This window comes from Trichechus manatus, unplaced genomic scaffold, assembly GCF_000243295.1.
Source record: "Trichechus manatus latirostris isolate Lorelei unplaced genomic scaffold, TriManLat1.0 scaffold00309, whole genome shotgun sequence".
Lineage (NCBI taxonomy): Eukaryota > Metazoa > Chordata > Mammalia > Sirenia > Trichechidae > Trichechus > Trichechus manatus.
Genome location: NW_004444245.1, coordinates 477,909 through 499,955, shown reverse-complemented (window position 1 = coordinate 499,955; position 22,047 = coordinate 477,909). Strand labels below are relative to the sequence as shown.

General features: G+C 61.9%; 3 protein-coding genes across 4 annotated transcripts in view; 2 read left to right on the top strand and 1 right to left on the bottom strand.

Moving 5' to 3' along the window:
• Positions 1-669: 669 nt before the first annotated feature.
• PDZD4 (PDZ domain containing 4) lies at positions 670-10,114 on the top strand. The gene is made up of 10 exons (XM_004390572.3): positions 670-843; positions 2,557-2,713; positions 3,295-3,440; positions 4,868-5,115; positions 6,053-6,143; positions 6,569-6,667; positions 7,430-7,492; positions 7,913-8,014; positions 8,238-8,348; positions 8,510-10,114. The coding sequence occupies exons 1-10, from the start codon at positions 670-672 to the stop codon at positions 10,064-10,066; spliced, it is 2,748 nt and encodes a 915-aa protein (XP_004390629.2). The 3' UTR covers positions 10,067-10,114.
• Positions 10,115-14,047: 3,933 nt separating this feature from the next.
• Positions 14,048-17,552, bottom strand: SSR4 (signal sequence receptor subunit 4). Of its 2 annotated transcripts, none has more exons than XM_023725443.1 (6): positions 17,365-17,552; positions 15,764-15,879; positions 15,063-15,137; positions 14,860-14,949; positions 14,646-14,711; positions 14,048-14,458 (listed from the first exon to the last, which is right to left on the bottom strand). In XM_023725443.1, the coding sequence occupies exons 1-6, from the start codon at positions 17,429-17,431 to the stop codon at positions 14,354-14,356; spliced, it is 519 nt and encodes a 172-aa protein (XP_023581211.1). In that variant the 5' UTR covers positions 17,432-17,552; the 3' UTR covers positions 14,048-14,353. The 2 variants fall into 2 exon arrangements, with proteins under 2 accessions (XP_023581211.1, XP_004390628.1); XM_004390571.2 differs by having other exon boundaries at positions 14,050-14,458; positions 15,764-15,882; positions 17,365-17,546.
• Positions 17,553-17,752: 200 nt separating this feature from the next.
• IDH3G (isocitrate dehydrogenase (NAD(+)) 3 non-catalytic subunit gamma) overlaps positions 17,753-22,047 on the top strand; it is an 8,478-nt gene continuing 4,183 nt past the window's right edge. The window contains exons 1-4 of the mRNA XM_004390570.2: positions 17,753-17,867; positions 21,262-21,303; positions 21,509-21,520; positions 21,745-21,842. Coding sequence (XP_004390627.1) covers positions 17,787-17,867; positions 21,262-21,303; positions 21,509-21,520; positions 21,745-21,842 — 233 coding nt within the window. The 5' untranslated portion in view covers positions 17,753-17,786. The remainder of the gene's footprint in view (positions 17,868-21,261; positions 21,304-21,508; positions 21,521-21,744; positions 21,843-22,047) is intronic.

Genomic DNA, 22,047 nt, shown 5'->3' with positions numbered 1-22,047 from the left:
TTGAGCACGTGTTACTTTTGTAATTAGAAAGGAGATGCAATCAGTTTGTGCAAAGTTGATTCTAGCAAAGGCAAGGAATAATGCCCAGCACGTGGAGCGCTGGAAAGATGAGAGTCATTGGGAACCGGGGAGAGGGGGTCGTGGGACATTCGAGTGGGCTTCGGATATGTGAAGTGTTGGCATATTGAAGATAAAGTGGATTTCTTCTAGATTGTTCCAAAGGAGGCAAGTTTGCACTCGATGGAGGAAACACTTTAATAATGAGAGTTGTCTACGAGCGGGCTGCATCCACAAGTCCTGCTCTGCCTGCACGTGACGTGCTCCAGGGTCTCGGACTCCTTCCTGCCCTTGTGTAGCCCCTGGCCTGGCTGGGGAGACAGACTTGGAAGCAGAGCCTGATGGATGTGGAGAGCCGTCCTCAGCTGACCAGCCACCCCCGGGGCCTGATCTCCCCTCCAAGCCGAGACGGTGCTGTCCTTGCTGGCCTGGCTGGTCCTCTGCACGGTGACAGCCTGTCCCTTCTTAGCCCTTTGACCTTCTTTCGGGCTGTTGTAGGTCAGAAAGCGAGGTCTGGTGTGGAGGCTTTTGGCCAGGTGACTGGATGACTTGGATTGCAGTCAACCTGCAGATCATTGTGAAGCTGGATAGGGTCCTATTTATGCCACGTACATGACGTTCTCCTCCGGGGTGGGGGCTTTGATGGTGGCTCTCGACAGCGGGGGTAGCTTGGGCAGCGCCTTGGGGTGTGTGTACTTGTACGCGAGTGTGGTACTTCAGCAGCGGATGGATACGCCTGGATACCTGGCTGAGAACCTTCCATGTGGCATGCGGACAGGCCTTTGGGTCTGAGGACTCTGGCCACAGAAGGCTCCCCAGAGGTCCCTTTCTCCGCTTCTGTGCTCTGTGGACAAAGTGCAAGTGCCTCAGCCCCTCGGGTGACAGCAGGTGACCTGTGGTGTTTGCCTGGGCTGCAGCCCTTTGTTTAGTCCCAGACACAGTGAGTGAGTGTGAGCGCAAAGTAGGAAGTGAGGAGCCCATACGAGGGGCACTGCTCTGAGCTCCACGCAGGATGGTCAAGTGACAGACTCCCCACACTGGGCAGGCAGGCGAGAACCAGGCTGAGGGAGAGAAGAGGGGTTGCAGGGCTCAGCAATGAATACTGGGAGCCTGGATGGGGCGAGGGAGGGGAGACAAAGGAGATGCGAGCCAGTGGGCGGCCCGGGAAGGGAGGAGAGAAGAGGGCGCATCCCTAGGGCCAGAGGCCCACTGCTACCCCATCCCACACCCTCCACACATGTGTGCACGCACGCACACACACACATCACACCCTCCACACACACACACACACACACCACACACTCACATTTCACTCACATCTCACTCACATCTCATCCACACCTCCAGGTTCCCATCCCTACACATACCCTACCCATACCACAGCCCACCCCACACTCCCCAACACTTCACACACCATACCTCACACCACACCCTACATACAGCACCTCCAGGTTCCCATCCCTACACACACCCTACCCACACCACACCCCACTCCACACTCCCCAACACTTCACACACCCTACCTCACACCACACCCCACATACAGCACCACACACCACCCCACCTGTCTTGGTTATCTAGTGCTGCTCTAACAGAAATACCGCAAGTGGATGGCTTTAACAAAGAGAGATTTATTCTCTCATAGTCTAGTAGGCTACAAGTCCAGATTCAGGGCGTCAGCTCCAGGGGAAGGCTTTCTGTCTTTGTCAACTCTGGGGGAATGTCTTTGTCCTCAAGGCTAGGAGCTTCTCCACGCAGGGACCCCAGGTGCAAAGGACGCGCTCTGCTCTTGGCACTGCTTTCTTGGTGGTATGAGATCCCCTACTCTCTGCTCGCTTCCCTTTGATCTCTTGTAAGATAAAAGGTGGTGCAGGCCACACCCCAGGGAAACTCCCTTTACATTGGATCTTGTATGTGACCTGGGTAAGGGTGGTGTTACAATCCCACCCTAATTCTCTTGAATACAAAATTACAATCACAAAATGGAGGCCAACCACACAATTCTGGGAATCATGGCCCAGCCAAATGGATACATACATTTTTGGGGGACATATTTCAATCCATGACACCACCCCACTCCCACACTCGTCTTATTCACACCCCAGACCCCCACACACGCCCCACCCCACCCCCACTCACACACCCATATGCCCACATGCCCTCCACATACCCCCACCACTCACCCCACCCACACACCCAAATGCACTCACCTGTATTCACCGTCACCCTATCCCCCACAGCCAACTGCAGCTGCGCCAGCCTGCTGGCACCCGCGTCCCAGGCCAGATGCCCCTCTGCCAGCCCCACGTGCCAATGCCACAAGATGCATAGTCCTCTAGCAGTTCTATGCGGGCGGGGCGGGACTGGTGGCACACGGGGGCTGTTTCCAGCTGGCCGGGCGGAGCTCTTGGTGTTCCCAAAGCCCACTGTCTGCCCTGCAGCCCCACAGGCGCCCCTCCCTGGCCCAGGCCTGAGATGCCTCTCTGCTTCTGTCCCGAGCCACCCCGAGCACCTCCCTCGTTGAGCATCTCCGTCTCAGCCCCTCCTGACATGACACCTGAACGTCGGCACTCGTCCGGCTCCCAGACTCTGGAGCTGCAGACAAAGAGCACCCGGCTTCACTTATCAGCTGCCCTGTGCCTCAGCTTCCTCAGCTGTAAAATGGGTTGTGCTGAGGAGTCAGGAAAAGAACCCTCAGAATAGCGCCTGGCGGTGATTAGGCCGTTACTACCAGCCTGAGTCCTGGCCCGACCCCTCCCTGACTCGTTTCCTCTCCTTCCCTCTCCAGCGGCCTCTTGCTTTTCGTTCTAGTGCGTTTCAGCTGTTGGGCTGGTTCAGCTGTGAACATTCGTGGCCACACCCTCTTGAATGCCTGTTGATAGCCTTTGCCCATTTTCCTATCAAGTTCAACCTGCCTTTTCGGCCTCAGGGTAATAAATACTCCAAACTCATCACTTTCTAATTATTTAACTATGTTTATTGTGATCTCTGCTCTGGAGCTGTGAGCAGGCAGTTCATGGCGGGTTTGCCAGCGCCTGCTTATCTCTCCCTGCTTGACAGCCGGTGCAGGGCAGGGCATCAGAAGATGAAGGGATCACAACTGTGGCTTCTTACCATGGGCCTGGCGTCGCGCTTCTTTGTGCGTCCCCTGTATTTCTCCATCTTGTTGGTGGCCCCTGCCCACCACCCTCATTGGCTCCGCCCAGAGGCTGGTCTCTCCTCCGTCTCTCCTCCCAGGGGACCCTGCAGTGCGAGTGGGTGAAGGCAGCGGCCGCTTGGTGGCCACAGGCCAGCGCTCTGATTTGAGGTGCTGGGTCTTCGTGCTGCGCCCATCCCCCTCTGACGTCCAGCCCGCCCTGCGCCCGCCCCATTGCCCGGGCCCAGTTTCCATAGCAACACTGCTGCAGTAACGATCCCAGGGAGAAAGACATTCCTGCGGTTGGTTCTCTTGTCACCTGAGCATCCCCTGGTGTGCTTGGAGCTTCCCTGGTGACGGCAGGCCCTTCTCAGGACAGCTCAGAGCCCTTCTGCCTTGCCTACACCTAATGGCAATGCGGGGGCTGGTAAGCGGGCTGAAACAAAAAGCCCTGATGTGGGGCGTCCGTGGTGTAAATCCTTCCACCACAGCCCGCGTCAAGCCACTGCCGTGATGTCACTGTGCATGGAGCTGGGACGGGGTACGCAGTCACACACCATTCTGGAGTATTTCCGTCACACAGGCACAATAGCCAGAAATAACCGTAGAGATAAACAATAAAGCATAGTTTAATAATTAGAGAGCAATGAGTTTGGAATATTTATTGCCTTGGTTTTTGATAGAACTTATTTCACCGTAAGTTTATAGAATTGAAATCTTAATAATGGCTGTGTTTAACACCCAGGTCACAGAATTTCTGACCGTTTAACCATCAGCCCCTGCCGGCTGGTTCAGGCCGCCTCCCAACCATTCCCTTTGTCTGCAGCCTTTCCTAGCCCACCTCTGCGCACCCTCCTAAACCTCCAGGGGCCCTTCCTCCCAGTCCTGGACACGCGCCCTTGGTTCCGTTCTGCAGCCACCACAGACTGACGTTCTCACACGCTCTTCCAGCCACCAGCTTGTGACCTTGACTCAGCCCTTCACCGGTTGAGCCTCAGTTTCCTCATCTGTCAAATGGAGGGAGTGATAGTGTCTCCCTCGGGCTTGTCATCCAGCCAGGCTGCCTGGCGATGATGCCAGGAGGCTCTTCGTGTACCCGCGGCGTTTCTCGTCTTGAGGCAGAGACCGGGTCCTGCGGCTTCACACTCTCCTCCACAGCCCCACCTCCCCCTTAGCACATGCCTGAATCCTAGCGGGTATCACCGCCCATCGAGAAGGGAGTCAAGGTCACCCTCCCAACTTGATCTTGGAGGAGCACAACAGAGCTGCCCGTTGAGCAGTGCCACAGGGCTCTGGAGGCTTTTCACATGCTGGCTCTGGCCCCAGGAGAAGTGAGTCCTGGTGTGGGGGAAGAAAGAAGCACCTTGGCTGGCTCCTGCTGAACAAGGCCCTGGAGGGTGTTCTAGAGTGAGGGCATAGTCACCAGGTCCCCATGGCCCTCTGGGCTGGGTCTGGCCATCCCCAGACAGCATGGCGTAGGTGGGGTTGGGCTGAGCTGTGGCACCATCAGGGGCTTGAGGACAGCCATGGCCCAGGGCTGCAGAGCGGTCCCCGTGTCGAGGGGCTCGGGGCCCTGGCCAGAGGGCTCTCGGTCCTGCCGGGCGGGGCCCTGCCTTGGTCTCTAGAGGAAGCGAAGCTGGCCGCGGGCTTCTCATGGCCACCTCTCTGCCGCAGGTGAACGGGAAGGAGCTCTCCAAGCTGTCTCAGGAGCAAACCCTGGAAGCACTGCGCTCCTCCAAGGAGCCCCTGGTGATCCAGGTGCTGAGACGCAGCCCCCGCCTCCGGGGGGACAGCTCCTGCCATGACCTGGTGGACAGTGGCACCCAGACCGACGTCACCTTCGAGCATATCATGGCACTGGGCAAGCTGCGTCCGCCCACCCCGCCCATGGTCATCCTGGAGCCGTACGTCCTTTCAGAGCTGTGAGTCGCCCTCAGGAGGGCCCCGGGCCCTGCCTCGAGATGGCATGACCCCAGGGCAGCTGGCCCCACGCCACCCAGGCTCCAAAAGGTCTAGCCCCAGCCTCAGGTGGAGCACCAGCTGGTGACGGGGCTGAGGGAGGCTGACACGCAGGTCCCCATTGTATCTACCCCCAGGGCCGAGGGCCGACCGTCCTGGGACCTGGCTGCTGGGAACGCCAGGCTGAGGTCACCAGCTTCTCCTCCTCCATCCTCTTCTCTTCTGCGCCACCAGCATCACCCTTTGAATATTCTCGCATCCTTGTCTGTCCCATCCCTCCACCTGTTCTGAATTCCCTCCATCTCTTTGCCTTCTTTCTTTGGCGCACTCAGAAGAGGGCCTTTCGCCTAGGCGGGGGGGGAGGGGGGTCCTGACTGTGAGCACTAACTCACCCCATCTTTGGGACCAGCTGCCGGGCAGTGGGCCCAGGACTCTCCTCAGCGGGAGGTAGGCCGCGGGGCGGCGGGTGGCCAGCAGTCCCTCCTGGCCTCAGGCTGGAGAGCAGCCTCGGTCTAGCGAGTCCCCACTCTGGGCCTGGAAAACTCCTGGGGGCGTTGCATGGGTGGGAGGGCTATCAGGAGCTGTGAGAAGTGGGGTGGTGGCAGCTGTGGTTGGAGGAGCCTGGGCTGGGGGAGGGCCGGAGAACCTGACACGCGTAGGGTCTCAGCACGGACCCCGACCCCACCTGTTCAAGAAGCATTACTGGTCTTTGCATGGGTGCAAGTAGCTCAGAAGGGGGAGCTTGTAGGGAAGCAGTTGGGTGCCCCCACCCTGAGGATGCACCCAGCAGGGAGCCCCATGCCTAGTGCACTGGGAGCGGCCAGCATGGCCCGTCTGGGAGCTGGGGCTAGGGTGTGTGAGGGACCCTGGTCAGCCTGACCCCCACCTTCTCCTGGGCAGCCCCCCCATCAGCCATGAGTATTATGACCCGGCGGAGTTCATGGAGGGCAGCCAGCAGGAGGCCGACCGTGTGGACGAGCTGGAGTACGAGGTGAGCGGGGCAGCCGGGCCGGAGCCAGCCTCCAGGACGGCACGTGCAGCCCTGCCCACCGCGGGGCCGGCGCTGGCCGGCACAGCTCAGCACCGGGACCTAGTGGCCTTCCCGAGTGCTTGCGGTTAGCGGGCGCGTCGCGGGCTGTCGGGGAGGGCTTAGGGGAGGCCTCGCACTTAGTCTGTGTCGGTGAGTCCGCGGGCCATGCATGCCTGTGTCTCGTGCGTCTTGTGTGTGTGTCTTGGGCACTGTCTGAATATGCGTGCCCCCTTTGGGATGGTAAGAAGGATCCTCAAAGCCAGGGGCTGGAGACTCGGTTTAGAGAACTTGAGGGGAAGGCAGTGAGGGGAAAGTGAGGTGCAGCGTGCCTCTCGGTTCACCTCCTTCTGGGCTTTCTGCCTCTGCTTCCTCCCACCCCATGGCAGGAGGTGGAGCTGTACAAGACCAGCCACCGAGACAAGCTGGGCCTGATGGTCTGCTACCGCACGGACGATGAGGAGGACCTGGGCATCTATGTCGGAGAGGTAGGGGGCGGGAAGGGTTTCCTCTCGTGGACCGACGGCATGCCGTCCTTCCCCTGAGGCCTCTGTGCACTGCCTGCCCGGGGCGCGTACGCCGCTCGTCAGGATCTGCTGCCAGGTAAAGGGGCCACTGAGCACCCTGGGTAGGCTCTGAGGCCAGGCCAGGAGCGGCCTCAGTCCGGGTCCAATGAGGCAGCCTTCTGCAGGAGCCCCAGGCCAGGGTACCCCAGCAGGCAGGCTGAGATGAGGGCCCTAAGTCAGGCTCTGTTCCCCCCCCCACATCCTGCTCCTGGCCCCCGCGTATTTAGCAGGGCTTCCCCTCCTCCCCCAGCTGCCTTTGGCAGATGTCTGGGTGTCCCTGGGGGAAGGACAGTTCCCCAGCTGCCCTCCACACTCTCACAGTACACTAATCAAGTTAACCTTCCAAACAGAAGCTATCCCACTGCCCACACGGCCCCCTAGTGCCCAGCCCCCCATCTGCCAAAGTCCCCCAGCCCCGGCTTCCATGGGAAGGAGTGGAGGCCTGCCAGCCGTGGACATGGAGGTGGTGGGGAGAGGCTGGGCGCTTCTGGCTGGCAAGTGGGTGCTCCACATCCTCGTTTCCAAGTCGGGGAGAGGCAACTAGCCGGGCATCCACCGCCTTCCACACCTGCTTCTTGGAGCTTCGAGGGAGCGAGAAAGAGCCTTCCTTAGGCTTTGGGGCCCCCAGGCTAGGTTGCCCTGAAGCAGAGGGTGGCAAGATCCCACGTTGCGTGTGCCCTGCAGGTAAATCCCAACAGCATTGCAGCCAAAGACGGCCGGATCCGCGAGGGCGACCGCATCATCCAGGTGAGTGAGCCTGGGTGATGATGGGCCTGCCTGCTAAGATCCCAGCCTGCCAGGCATCCCGTTATGCCCCAGCCTGGGACTGCATCTCATCTCTGTGCTGTTTCACTGCCTTGAGTAGCCCCCAGGTGTCCAGGGAAGAAAGTCCCATGCTGCCCTGGCCCAGCTCCAGCTCCTCTCCCTCCATCCCCCAGCGCGTCTCCGCAGCTGCTCGGCCCTGCTCCCCAGTGTCCTTGGAGTACACTGGGCTCTTGGATGGCCCGGGCCTTTCTCTCCTTCAGCACCTTCCACCTATTTACATCCAGTGCATAGCTCAAGACCCTGTCCAAGCCCAGAGCGCTAGCGGGTGTGGCCTGCTCTGACCAGGGCCTGCCCCCGAGACGGCTCTGGCTTCCTTGCTGACTGTACCCGGGCCTGTCACAGATTAACGGTGTGGACGTCCAGAACCGGGAGGAAGCAGTAGCCATCCTGAGCCAGGAAGAGAACACTAACATCTCTCTGCTGCTGGCCCGGCCTGAGAGCGAGGTGCGCGGGCCACACCTGGGGACAGACACAACCACACATCTTGGGCTGATGCGGTGTGGGGGGGTGGCCAGGCATGGGCTGGGGCCTGTTTCCCTTCTGGCATCTGGTGGCCACGTGGGCTGAGACCCTCCACACCCTGACTGTTTGCTGAGGCCTAAGGGGCTGGCAGAGCACCTGGGGAGGCCCTGGCAGCTGTGGGGACAGCATCTGGCCATCTCTGCAGCTGACGAAACGCTGGAAGGACAGCGACCGGGATGACTTCTTGGATGACTTTGGCTCTGAGAATGAGGGGGACCTCCGGGCTCGGAAGCTGAAATCGCCCCCTGCCCAGCCGGTGAGTCAGAGGGAGGGTGAGAGGGAGGGAAGGAGGAAGGGGCTGGGGGGTCTTGGCCGGGCACGACCCAGGACCAGAACCTCTCCCAAGCCTCCTGTGACACCCCAATCCGTGGGCACCCAGCTGAGGAGGTGGCAAATGTGGCTGTCTTTCTGCCCCAGCTGGGAAACGAAGAGGAGAAGGGGGCTCCCAACGGGGGCCCGGGCCTGAGCAACAGCCAGGAGCTGGACAGCGGGGTGGGCCGGACCGACGAGAGCACACGCAACGAGGAGAGCTCCGAGCACGACCTCCTCGGCGATGAGCCCCCCAGCACCACCAACACCCCCGGCAGTCTGCGCAAGTTTGGCCTCCAGGGGGACGCCCTGCAGAGCCGGGACTTCCACTTCAGCATGGACTCGCTGCTGGCTGAGGGGGCCGGGCTGGGAGCCAGCGATGTCCCAGGCCTCACTGACGAGGAGTATGAGCGCTACCGGGAGCTGCTGGAGATCAGGGGCCACTTGGAGAACGGCAACCCGCTGGGCCTGCTCTTCCCGCGTGCCTCGGGTGGCACCAGCGCCCTGGATGTCAACCGCAACGAGAGCCTGGGCCACGAGATGGCCATGCTGGAGGAGGAGCTGCGGCACCTGGAGTTCAAGTGCCGCAACATCCTGCGGGCCCAGAAGATGCAGCAGCTGCGTGAGCGCTGCATGAAGGCCTGGCTGCTGGAGGAGGAGGGCCTCTATGCCCTGGGTGCTGGGGAGCCCCAGAAGCACGAGCTGTCCGACATCTCTGAGCTTCCTGAGAAGTCGGACAAGGATAGCACCAGCGCCTACAACACAGGGGAGAGCTGCCGCAGCACCCCCCTCATCACGGAGCCGCTACCAGAGAGCCCCCTGCGGCGAGCTGCCGCCGCCGCCGCCGCCAGCAACTCCAACCTGAACCGGACCTTGGCCGGCGTGCCCAGTGCTGCCATGCCCAAAGTGGCCCCTGTGCAGGGGAGCCCCACCAAGTTCCGCTCCCTGTCCCGGGATGCCGAGGTGGGCCGGAGACAGCACTCAGAGGAGCGTGTGCGCCGCAGCCCCAAGACGGGGGTGACCCTGGAGCGGGTGGGCCCAGAGGGCAGCCCCTACCTCTCCCGGCGTCACCGCAGCCAGGGCCAGGAGGCTGAGCACTTCCACAGCTGTGTGCCACTGGCCCCCACACGGGGCCTGGAAGAGTTGGCCCCCGGCCCCTTGAGCTTGGCGGGCGGCCCGCGGGTGGCCTCTGCGGCTCCGGGTGCCGAAGCCCCCCGCATGGAGTGGAAGGTGAAGGTGCGCAGCGACGGGACCCGATACGTGGCCAAGCGGCCGGTGCGCGACCGGCTCCTGAAGGCCCGCGCGCTGAAGATCCGGGAGGAGCGCAGTGGCATGACAACCGATGACGATGCGGTGAGTGAGATGAAGATGGGTCGCTACTGGAGCAAGGAGGAGCGCAAGCAGCACCTGATCCGCGCCCGTGAGCAGCGGAAGCGGCGAGAGTTCATGATGCAGAGCCGCCTGGAGTGCCTGCGTGAGCAGCAGAGCGGTGACAGCAAGGCCGAGCTCAACATCATTGCCCTGAGCCACCGCAAGACCATGAAGAAGCGGAACAAGAAGATCCTGGACAACTGGATCACCATCCAGGAGATGCTGGCCCACGGCACCCGCTCCGCCGATGGCAAGAGGGTCTACAACCCGCTGCTGTCCGTCACCACTGTCTGAGCCGGCCCAGAGCCCAGCGGCTCTACTGGGACCCGTCCCTCCCCCTCCCCTGGCATCTAGTGTGTGTCTGTGCGTGCGTGCACGCTGCGCTCGTGCACACGCTTGTCTGTGCGTGTGTGCGCGCACGCACAGGGCTTTGTTAATGGAGAAGCCCCACAGGAGCGGGAGACTTCCCTTCCATTGCCTCCTTCCTTCTCCCCAAGTCAAGCCACATCCTTGTCACCAGCATCAGGAGCCAACCTGCCAGGAACCCCTTCAGCTGCTCGTGTGCGTGCACGTGTGTGAGACACGAGGCCACATGCATATGCATGCACACCTGCACGTATACGCAGCGCTCTCACGATGTGGGCACTTGGTGACGGGGAAGCGCGGCTAGAAAGGAAGGCAAGGAGGACTGTCAAGCACAAACATGAACGAACGTCTCCAGCTTCGCGGCCCGAGCGCAGGCCACCCTGCCCCCTAGGAGCCTTGGTGATTTGTAGACAGAGTGGCCCTGATTTTTGTGGTTTTTCTCCCTTTCTGTGCTTGCTGATAGTTGTTTTTCTGTTTTGTGGACCTGTTCTGGGGGCTGGCAGCTCCTTCGGGCCGCCTGACCAAGTGTGACCCCTGAGTCAGGCTGGGAAGGAGGTTGGGAGGGGAGGGAAGAGAGGGGGAGGGTGGGGTGGGAGGGGAGGGGAGGGGTGGGGAAGGTTGGGAGGATGGGAAGCAGCTTCCCTTGAGGCCTGCACTCTGCAGTGTGGGAACAGGGGGGCCCTCTGCTGGCGGCCGCCAGAGATCTAAGACCACAGGCACGGAGGGTGCCGTGTGCGCGTGCCCAGAAGACCTGATCCTGCAGGGTGCGCCACCATCTGGGGTGGCGGCCTGAGGAGGGGCCTGGCCAGTGAGGGGCTGTAGGAGCTGAGGCCCCTGAGCGATAGTGGGAAGACCTCGGACCGTCCGGCTTGGAGAGGGTGTGGGGTGACAGGACCCTCATCGTGGAGGTGAGGGAGTGACCTGGTTCCGAGGGCAGCCTGTGCTGGGTGAGAGGCAGTGGGGCAGGTGGGGCTGGGCTGCCTGCGAGGGGGTTATCACCTCGGGGACCCCTGGGGCCCTTCCGGCTTGGAGATCCTAAGATTGGAGGCAGACAAGCTGCCCCGGCCCTGCTCCCCACCCGCATCGCGAGAATAAAGCAAGCTGCCTTTTTAATCGGTGGAACCTGGACTTCCTGTGGTCATTCTCGGGTGTGTGGCCGTGTCTTGTGCTGGGAGGGAGCTGTCTGTGGGGTGAGGACAGGGAAGGACTGGGGTTGGTGAGGAAAAGCAAGGTCCTTGTAATTCAGGGGCTCCCACGGCACTTCTGTGGTACTCTGGGAGGTGACATGACACCAGCATGGTGGGGGGAGCTGCAGGAGGGACACCAGTTCTTCTGGTGGCTGAAGCCACAGCCAATGGCATGGTGGCAGATGGCCCCCGTGGTAGCCTTCTGTGGCACGAGGTAGAGCAGCATTGTGGGCCCCAGGCACACCCACAATGGCTGCCAGAGGCCCGTCTGAGTCAGTTCAGAGGTGGGACGTGGCCCAGGGTGGGGCTGAGTGCTGGGTGGGGCTGAGTGCTGGGTGGGGCTGAGGGCCCCAGGGCAGCAGCTCCGGGCTGCATGGCTGCAGCTGTCTTGTGGGTGGTGCCCCCTGGAGGGGGCAGTGCTGCTGGGAAGGGGCTGTCTCCTGGGGAGACGGGCTGTGAACAGACACGCCATACCTTGTGCTCGGCGCCGAAACGGGCGAGGACACGGTCATGTTTTCTCTTGAATTCGTTAGTCATGAAGTCTGGGCAGCTCTGGGCAGGAGGGGAACCCCAGCCCTGCCCTTGCAGGAGAAAATGTGTCCTGTGCAGCCCCGGGAACACCAATGGGCCTTCAGGGAAGGTAGACGAGAATGGCAGGGAGAGGGGCTGGTTGGGGTAGGGGGCTGGAGGCCTGGCTTCCTGCCAGCCCTCCCTGCAGCACCCCGCACTGTAGGGTGCTGGGAGCAGTCTCTGTACCTCAGAGGGCACGCTCAGGCCCCATATAGATCCCCAGGAGGAAAGACCCCGCCACAGAGAACCTACAGAAGTCGATTGCGGGCTGACGCAAACCGTTGCTGTGGTCTCCCTCTGGAGCTGCTAGGGGCTCCCTGACAGTCCCAGTGGCACCTCACTTCCTGGCGCTGACAGACGGGCTGGGAACCGGAGTCCCTTGGCCATGGAAAGCATGCGGCGGGAGCCACTGCTGGCAGCTCAGCCTGTTGCTGGCTCTGCAAGCTGGCGGGAGGGTGGCGCCAGGAGGGCTGGCAACACTTGGCTAGCAAGCCTTGGTACAGCGATTTCTGAGTCTGGGTCCCACGGCTGTTGGGCGGGGGGGTGGAGCCAGAACCAAAAAGAGCAGCCGAGTAGCAGACAACTGCCACTGTGCCCGCTGCACCCTCCCCACCTCGGCTGCCCGCTGGCCTGGCTCTCACCTGCGTCCTGCACTGACGGCCACCAGAATGCAGGGCGCAGCTGCCCACCTCTGCAACGAGCGAGGGAGAGAGTGCTTGTTGCTGCCAGCATGCACCTTGTGAGCGCCCCCCTCTGCTCTTCAGCACTGGGTCTGGCCTGGCCCTCGGCACGCTCAACCCAACTCTCCCATCGACCTTCCTGGTGGAGTGAGTCGTCACCCAGCTCAGCCCCCAGAGCCTCCCCTCCCCAGCCCACTGCCCAGGGACATGGCGGCGCCGGGCCTTCTCCCCTGTGAGACGGGAGAAAGGAAATGGGGAGGCGCCCTTACGCCCCCTCCCACTGCTGAACAAAGGCTCCCTGGCTGGCTCGTCCTTTTCAAGTGGGCCATTCACTCATCCTCGTCACTGTCTCTCGCAGGGGCTTTACCAGTGACCCCCCACCGCCCTGGTGTAGGCATTCACACAACTGGGGAGGGGCACCAGCCTCTCTGGAGCCCAGGACCTGCGCTGCCCCACCAGCTAGTGTTGGCGGCCAGCATGCGCCAGGCCTAGGAATGGAGCTGCGGGTGACCTGGGGCACAGAGCATGGGGACCTGCAGGCTTGCATGGCCGTGCCTACCTGGTACCGTGAGGCACCGGGTGTTCAGGGAGAGAGAATGTAGAGAGCTGTTAGGGGTTTAACTGTCCTCAAAGATGTGTACCTGTGCTGGGAGGACAAGGGTTTTCTTTGCTTACGATAATGAGGTCATAGCGGAATAGGGTGGCTGCCAAGGCTGATCCCTTCCGAGTACAGTCATAAGGAGACACACGCCCAGGGGAGGAGACCACGGGAGGCCCCCTCTAGCAGCCAAGGAATGCCGGGGGCTCCTGACACCGAGGGCCCTTCCCCTAGAGCCTGAGGAGGCCTCCCAGTCCACAAAGCCGCCTGCTGGCAAGGGTCGTGTTGTGGCAGCTCTGGGTGATTTCTTCTTCTCTCCCGTTTTCTAAGCGTTCCAGGGCAAAGCTGACACCGTGAAATGTAAACACCTGGGAAACAACACCGACCGGTCTGGAGTGCAGGAGTTAGGGCTCAGCAGACATGGGCCTGAGTCTCACTCCAGCTCCTGGGACAGCCATGTGCTGGCTACAGAGGGCTGCTGGACAGACACGTTAGTAAGATGGGGGTGGTCACTGCGCCGATCAGAGGCGTTGATGAGGCATGAACAAAAAAAGCACTTTACACGCTGTGGGGCTGGTGCCCAGGGCTCCAACACAGGGCCATCGGGAAGGCCTGCCTGGATGGGCCTGCATGTGTGATCCTGTGGGAGGCTGGGGGCGCTGAAGAAGGGCTCCCTGAGGGCAGGGCAGATGCCTTTCCCAGTGGCAGGGACAGTGTGGTAGCCCAGCCGTGGGCTGGGAAGGGCAGAGGGTCCTTCCCTAGGCTGGCCACAGAAAGGTGGTCTCCTGACAGGAGGCCAAACAGAGACCCGGCTACACACCAGGCAAGGGGAGAACGAACAACACTGAACACAGCAGAGACCCCTTGGTCAGCACAGGTCATGTACTTGGGGGAGGACAATCACTATGGCCCACGCTCCACACCACACAGCAATGCGGGGGAAACACGAAGACGGGTACTGTCTGCGGGGCTGAGGAATGAGCGCCCCCTTCGGTAAAGGGCAGAACCACGTCAGCCCTGCCCCGCCCCACTCAGGCTGCGGTGCTTCCGGCTCTCCCTGTGTGTGGGCAGGTGCGGTGACAAGCAAGGAGTCCTGTGTCCTGACTACTCGTAATGGCCAATGGGTGTTTATTGAGAGAAGCAAAGGAGAGCCGGAGCCCCCGCACTCTGCCTTCGGGCCTCAGGCCTGAATATGGCTCTTTGCGCTGAAGGCCAGGTAGTAGATCACCAGGCCAACCACTGCGGCCAGCACCTCGGTGGAGACCCAGGGCCCGCTCCAGGTGCCCTGCAAAAGAGGGGAGCAGACACCGGCTCGGGAGGCAGGCAGGCACCAGGCCACAGAGGCCACCCTTAGTCCAGCAGGCTGAGTCTGGGCCGTGGAGAGTACAAGGGCCTTCACTCAGCCCCCACCCCCTACCCCCTGGAGGATGTGGGTGCTGTCTACCAGCTGCCCTGCCCCTCAGCTCACTCACCCGGTGGTCCACGCTGACTGTGAACAGGGGTGGGATGATGGAAACGTCCTCGTTATTTCTCTGAGCCTGCAGGAGAGGGGCTGAGGTCAGGGGGCGCTGAAGAAAGGGCCACGTGGGGCAGTAGTCAGCAAAGCTGCCCCCACCCGGGCTCCCCAACCCTGCAGCAGCCAGGCCCCCGGGGCCTGAAGCTCTGCACCCAGGCCTCCAGGCGTACCTTCCTCAGGAGGCTGTAGGACTCCTCGTCAAAGAATCTGACCTCATAGGTGCCCGCGTGGGCGCTCTTGTGGTCTAGGCTCCATGACACCTGGGTGGGGTGGGGTGGGGTGGGTGCGGCAGTCAGAGCAGACACACTCTTAGGGCCGCCCTGTGTGCTCTGACGCAGGGACATGTGAGCAGCGTCCGAGGTCCTGTCCTTACCTGGTAACGCCCAACGTCCTGGCCCCGGGTGACAGGAAATTGTTTCCCACTGACGTCGGCATAAAGAGCCATGTTCTGTGTGAGGGGGCGAAGGAGGGTCACCTTCTCCCCCCTGTGGGGGGCAAAGGCACCACAGGGCTGCTCGCAGCAGCACCCACAGTCTATGTGCACAGCGGATGGCTGTGGTGTGTTTCGGCAGGGGGTGCCTTTTGAGAACACCACGGAAGGGCAAGGCCCAGACCTTCCCCGTGGCCTGGTCTAACCTGACCCCCAGCAAACCTGGGGGCAGGAAACCCAATGGGGTTGTGCCCCTAAAGGCCCAATTTCCTTCTTTGGGCCTTTGAGGATACAGGTTAAGGTCAGGGGCTGAGGACAGGGCCTCTTGACCCTGAACTTCCATAACACCCACCACAGACCCCCATCCCAGCCACCAGCAGCCAGAAAAGGGCTGAAGGGGCCTGGCCCAGACTGCCTCCTCCCACACATATACCCGCTCGCGAAAGAGCAGCAATGGGCGTGCACCTTGTGCCGCCACCACCACAGTCCAGTCCCGTATGACGGTGACAGAGCCCCAATCCTGCATTTCCGCAGGGCCCTCGGGCCACACGAGTCCACCCCGCCAAGTGCCAGCGAGGCACTAACGGCCAAGGGCACGGAGTGAGGCGGGGGGCAAACCCGCTGCCCCGAGTCCCCTGCATCACCTGGACCCTGTTCTTGCAGGTCAGGAAGATCTCCACGATGAAGACCGTCTCAGTAGAGATGACGGCGTCTGAGGTGGTGTAGTAGGAGGGCGTAATCTGGGGCTCCGCACAGGCCTCTGCTGTGAGGGTGCAACAGAGAAGCCCACGTGCCTGGGAAGGGGCCAGAAGGGGCTGCCCTGGCCTGGTCTCCAGGCCCCAGTCAGCTAAAAACATACCGGGAACCTCTGACCCTGCCAGCTGGGGTCTGCTCAGTCAGAAGTCCAGTGGCAAGGCGGGGTGAGAGGCCTGTGAAGGCGGCTGGGGAGGGGCCGGGGGAGGCTTGTCCAGGTGGGATCTAAATCCACTTGTGAAGGAAGAACAAGTGTGTTTGCGGGGAGGCGCCTACACCTCCAGACAGGAAGGCCAAGCAGTGGTTTGAGGCTGCAGCCTGCCCTGGCATGGAACACACCAGAAGCCCAGGGGGCCAGGCTGGCCTCTATTCACAGCCACGCACATCCCTCAAGTTTCCTGGAAGCCTCAGCAGAAGCATCCAGCACAGATGGTGCTGACAGCACTCGGGGGATTTAGAGATGAAGGAAAGGGTCTGCCCCCAGCTACAGCTGACGGAAAGTTGAACCCACACCCCAGCATTTCTTCAGGGAAAGAAACGTGGCGGCTCTGGATCCAGAAGCATGACTTGCCCCCTGAGACCGAGCTGCCTGAGAGAAAGGAGCCTGCCTTAGCCATCTCCACACGGGAAAGGGCACCACCTGAGTCACAGGGCGCAAAGCAAATGCTTCCACCAACGGGAAAGTTCTCAGCCACGGGCTCTACCAACGTGCCATCCTGGCAGAGCTAAGCCTTCCGCTGAGCTCAGAGGTGGACAACAGCAGGAGGAAGCCCCTGGGAACGCGACAGTGGCCCTTCCGTGCCCTGCTTCAGGCTGCCTTTCTCCTGTGGGCCCTCTGGGGCCCTGGAAGGTCTGTCCTCGAGAGGCTGCACTCTGGCTACAGTGTGTAGAATCTCTGAGGAGCGGGTGAGTCGGGGCAGGCCAGGTGAGGGGCGGACAGTGGCCCCTGCCCAGGCCGCAGCCCACCCCGTGTCCACACACCTGGAGCCCAGCTCCCTCAACACTGCTAGCAAGGGGTTGGCTTGATTCGGGAGCGTGAGGCCTGCTCAGAGCCCTTCCCGACACGCCAGCGCCTCGCAAGGAAGCGAATGGGCTCCGGCCGGGCACGCAGGCCCCTGTCACCTCTTCGGCTCCCACTTTTTCACACGCCTCTCCTCCTGCCTGGCTGCAGCCTGTCGGGCCGCCTGCTCCTGCTCGCCGTGGCCCTCGCCTCGGCGACCCTCACTTCCCCAAGGCTGCCCTGAGCTCCCGGGGGGGAAGCCTGGCCCACCCTTCCTGGGCCGGGAGCTGGGGAGAGGGAGCGGGACGTGTGTGGAGGCTCTGCGACTATCCTCTGCACCAGGGGCAGGTGACACAGGTGGCTGCTGGGTCAACGTGGGGATGACGCCGGAGGCAAGCCAAGCCCGCGCCGCTGCGCCCGCCCCCTGCTCCCCCCACGCACAACCTGCTGGGCGGGGGAGCTCGCCCGCACAGGCGCCGGCCACGCCGCTACCTGAGCAGCAGGAGAGGCCGGACAGCAGGAGGAGTGCCAGGGCCCCGAGAGGTGCCACCGCCGCCATCGCCTCTTCTCTGCCGGGGGAAAGAGAGAGCGGGCTCCCCGAGCACGAGGGCAGACGAGGAAGCGCGACGCGTCAGCGGCCGCGGGAGCCAATCTAGCGCCGGCGGGCTGGGTCAGCCCACGTGACGTCGCTAGCCACACTGACGTGTCCTCATCCCCCGGCCGGGGCCCAACCGGCCGTCCCCCAACATGGCGGCGGCGGCGCCCCCAGCGCCGGAAGGGGGCGTGGGAAGCGGCCGGCCGCGCGCGTGCGCACTGCTGGGCCTGCGGCTGCCCAGGGACTTCTCGCCCCCGCAGGACTCTCGCGAGAGCAGTGTCGTCTCGCAAGGGACGAGCGGTAGCTCTCATTTTCCGCCATGGCGCTGAAGGTGGCGACGGCGGCCTGTGGTGCTGCGAAGGCAGTTTTCAGACCGGTCATCCTCTGCCGCCCTTGGGAGGTGAGAAGGGAGCGTAGCCCGCGAGGAGAGCGGCAATGGTCACGGTCGGGCCTGACACCTCAGCGGGGCCGGCGCCCGTGGGAGCCGCTCCCTGAGTGGCCTGGAGCCTGATTGGGTGCGGGCCCCGTAAGGGGCGGGGAGAGGGCCGCGCGCAGCGGGGATTGGCCACCTCCGCCGTCAGTGAAGGGCTTGGCTGGAATTGGCGGCTGTCCCGGTTCCCCGGGGGTCTACATCCTAGGGCGGGGGCCGCAGCGGGCCGGCATCGACTCCCCAGTGCTCTTGGGGGAGCCTTCCAGGGGCGGTCACGTGTCCCGGTCTGCTTTGCTCCTGCCGCCCGGCATCCCGTCCCTGGACCCCGTTCCTCCTCGGTTCTCCCTCTCGTGGACCGCTTTGCCACCTGTCGCGGTGGAGGTGGCGAATCGGACTTTGCCAGCCCCCCCCCCAATTCTGACAGCCCCAGATGTCGCTGCTCCCGCCGGCGCCTGGAATGGGAGGGAGCTCGGATTTCTGAGGTGGGGCAAGGGCGAGCGGCTGCGAGCCTTTGCTTCCGTAGCTCTCCGCATTAGGTCTTCGTTCTGGCGCACTTCACTGGGAAAGCTTAGGCCCTCAGTGAGTTGGAAACCATGCAGCACTTGAAGCAGCAGCGGGCCAGCATTGTCCCTGGGGGCCAGGAGGTATGACCTCCAGCCGGCCTCCCCCACTGGTCCCCTGCGTGGCTTTAGGTCAGTCCCCTCTCTGATCTCCAGTTTCCTCTCTGTCCAGTGAGGGGAGGGGACTTCGTGTTCTCAAAGGATCCTGCCAACTCTGGCGTTCCAGAACTCTGTGACTTTGCTCACAGTCCCCGTGGACATCTCTGTTCCCTGTGTTTCCTCCCACTGCCCCCTGTCACCGAATAAGCTGTATTCAAATCTTCTTAAAATGCCAATGTCTCCTGCCTTACTCACGAAAGGACAGCCACACAGGGAGACTTCCCAGATGCCCCGATGGCTCTGACAGGTAGGCTCCTGCAGGTGCTTGGTGAAGATACTGGTCTCTGCCCTGAGCTCCCCTGTGTGGGTGTGCTTGGGTGCCTGTTGGGCCAGGAGTGGGAGGACCGCGAACGAATGGCAGTGAGGCAGTGCCCTGCCTGGAGACCGATGGCCCTGGTATGGGAATCCTCAGAGATAAATCCCAGATCTTTGGCCCCACTGGTTGGGATCTTGTGGGAGAACATTCAGCCACCATTTGCCCTTGATCCAACAGAGCCCAGCATCGAAGAGAGAAGCGTCAGTAACATGTGGAGGGTGGGAACTCTTCGGAGCGAGCCTACACCCCAGCGGACCCCTTCCTTTCTGTGGCACAGTCAGAGGACAGGGGCTGACGGTTCCCTCTGGGTGAATGCCCACCTACTTGGTTGGTAGCTTCCCCAGACCACCTGGGTGAGGGTTGAGCCTGTGTAACCCCCTGAAGGAAGGAAATTCAGGAAGGGGTCTATCTGGAGAACTCTCTCTGGGCTTGGGCCAAAGCTGGAAGGAACACCTAGCCTGGAAACCAGTGGGGGAGAGGTTCAGGCTGGTGGTGATGATGTGATCCAAGGTGGCGGGAGGGGGGGTGGGCCTGGCGCAGGGCTCGTGTGAGTGGACTAACCACGTGCCCAGCACCAGGACTGCGGAGGGCTGAAGCCGAGGAGGGATATGCTGGGGCTGGAGGGACCCATCTGCCCTGCTAGGGACTGTGAACCTTCTCCCACTCGGCCCTTGCCGTCAAGTCAGCACCTGTCTCTGTCTGTGGGTCTCTGATGAGGACGGCAGTTCGACCAGGCGGAGCCGTGCGCTGCTGGCCGGCTCGTGGGCGCGAATGGATTTGAACTAGGTTTCCCTAGCCCTGAAGCCCACGATCTCGTACTTCATTTTCTGATTCGCTTCTTCATTCAGGAAATATTCCTTTGTGCTGGGTCTTGGGGTGACAGTGGGGGACCGGACAGACGTGGCCTCTGCTCTCAGGGGCACTTAGGGCTTGGGAGGGACAACCGAGGAAGATGGGAGATGACCTTGGAGTCCAGAGGGAGGAGCAGCGGCTCGGCAGCCTTAGGGTATCAGGGAAGGCTCCCTGGAGGAAGGGCTGTGCAAACCACCTCCCACCAGTACTTACTGGGAGCCTGTCCATAAGGAGAAGTCAGATATTGACAGGTGCTAGAGGGAAACAGATGTCTCCAAGTACTTCTCGGCTGCCGCTTGGCCTGGAGGGGAGAGGATCCCAGATTCAAGTGTCGCTCGGATTAGCAGAGATTCCCCGGGGCTCTTGTCCTAGCAGTCACTCCCTCCCGGCCCCTGCCGGAGCACAGCAATAGCGCCTTATAAAGGTCGGGTCCAAGGTGGGGGGGCCCAGTCACGCCCCTCCTGAGGCCTCTAGACTTCCATCAGAAAGTCGTAGCTCTCTGAGACATGGCCACGGTGCCTTTGCCGTTGGTGGGAGCTCTCTGCTGCTCCCCAGGCAGGCAAGTAAGAGGGCGTCCCCAAGTGACAGGAGGGTCTTGGCTCTCCTCAGATTGCAGGAGGCTCTGGGGGAGAGTGGAGGTGTGCGGCCCCAGCCCCCTGCAGCAGCCCCGGCTGGCGTGCTCCCCCCAAGCCCCTCCTTCCCCTTACCCACGATGTGAGCACTCCACGTGGGTCACTTTGAAACACCTGTCCATGTGGCTGTCGAGAGCAGCTGCTTCCAGTCATGGTGTCTGGGACGTGAGTCACCTGTGTAGGCCACAGAGCAGTTGGCAGTCGTTTGTGAGAGCCTTCCTAAATACCAGCTTCTGCTGTTACTGCTCTGAAAGCTGTGGGGTTTTCTCTGCGTGTTTCTTTTTGAATTCTGACGGGCCGCCCACCAGCATGCTAATGGTGCTTTCTTTGGGGTAGGTAGAACACTGGGTAGGGTCTCTTTCGCTTTATCTCTGTATTCTGGCTGCTCTGGTGAGCACGCGTTGCTTTTATGATAAGGAAGAACGATAAAAATTATAGTTACCATTGCTGTGGATTTGTCTGTTCTCATGATTTATTGTACCCCGTCGAGCATGCTGACCTTCCGATGTTGTAAACATCACTGAGCGGGAATAATTGGCTGAAAAAGAGTCAGAAGCAAAAAATAAGGAGAGGAAGCCAGGAACGTTTTCAGAACACCCGATGGAAGAGTTTAACGCGGCAGGAACGGTTGTGAGAGCTTTCCGCAGTACATGGAGCGGGCCGGCCCTTGGACAGTGCAGGCCCAGGGCTCTTGCCCAGAGGGCACGTCCTGTGCTGTTCTGAGGCTGGAGCAGGGATGGAGTTGACTGGGGGGGCGGGGGCGGGGGCGGGGGGGCCCTCTTCTCCGCCGAGAGCTCGGCTTTCGGGGCTGACAAGCAACACTGGATTTGGCTTGTCTTTGCCAGGTTGTAGGAGCCCATGAGGCCCCCCGGAGGAGTGTCTCCTCGGTAAGTACCTCCTGGGGGGTGTGTGTGTGTGTGTGTGTGCACGCCTTTTTGCCCCCTGCCCCTCTGTGTCCTTCCAGCTGAGATGCAGTGTCCGGGGGCGTGCTCACCCCACCCCTTACTTGAGGAGAAGACCCCAGTTCTCCAGACAGCCTTGTTCTAGTCACCGGGGCTCATTTGTGTCTTTTCCCTTCCTGCTCCTCTCTAGCAGCGAACAATTGTGAGTATTCTTCTCTCTGTCCTTCTGCTGGGTTCACGAGGCTCGGGGCAGGGGTGGGGCTGGCTCTGCTGTTGGGGGTGGGGCACGGGAGGGACCCTTGTGATTGGCTGGTCCACGGGGTCCGTGCAGGTGGGAAGGAGGGAGCTGGCTTGAGCCCCTGGGAGCCAACTGGGGGAACCTTCAGGGGCCCTTGCAGGCCTGCCTTCACCCTCCCCTCCCTGCAGCCTCCGTCAGCGAAGTATGGAGGGCGGCACACGGTGACGATGATCCCTGGGGACGGCATCGGGCCGGAGCTCATGCTGCATGTCAAGTCTGTGTTCAGGTATGGAGCCCGCTGCCCACCTTGTGGGAACTCTGTACGAGAGGGCAAGTCCGCCCAGGAGCCGTCAGCGGGGTAGGGTGGGGCCTGGGCACTGGGCTGGGGACAGTGGCCCCAGTCCTGCTCACGGTGTGTGCTCTGGACTTCGGGCACCTCCTTTCACTTGGCCTGGGGGGTGCCCAGTCTCCTCTCAGCAGAGGGGCAGCTT

Bases quoted from the DNA above. Each gene is read 5' to 3' on its own strand.
- PDZD4 (XM_004390572.3), top strand. From the start codon at position 670: ATGACGTTCTCCTCCGGGGTGGGGGCTTTGATGGTGGCTCTCGACAGC. The intron at 5,116-6,052 runs GTGAGTCGCCCT...TCTCCTGGGCAG, and splicing joins CCGTACGTCCTTTCAGAGCT to CCCCCCCATCAGCCATGAGT. The intron at 6,144-6,568 runs GTGAGCGGGGCA...ACCCCATGGCAG, and splicing joins TGGACGAGCTGGAGTACGAG to GAGGTGGAGCTGTACAAGAC.
- SSR4 (XM_004390571.2), bottom strand. From the start codon at position 17,431: ATGGCGGCGGTGGCACCTCTCGGGGCCCTGGCACTCCTCCTGCTGTCC. The intron at 15,138-15,763 runs GTGATGCAGGGG...CCCCTCACACAG, and splicing joins CCTGCAAGAACAGGGTCCAG to AACATGGCTCTTTATGCCGA. The intron at 14,459-14,645 runs GTGAGTGAGCTG...CCTCTTTTGCAG, and splicing joins CAGTCAGCGTGGACCACCGG to GGCACCTGGAGCGGGCCCTG.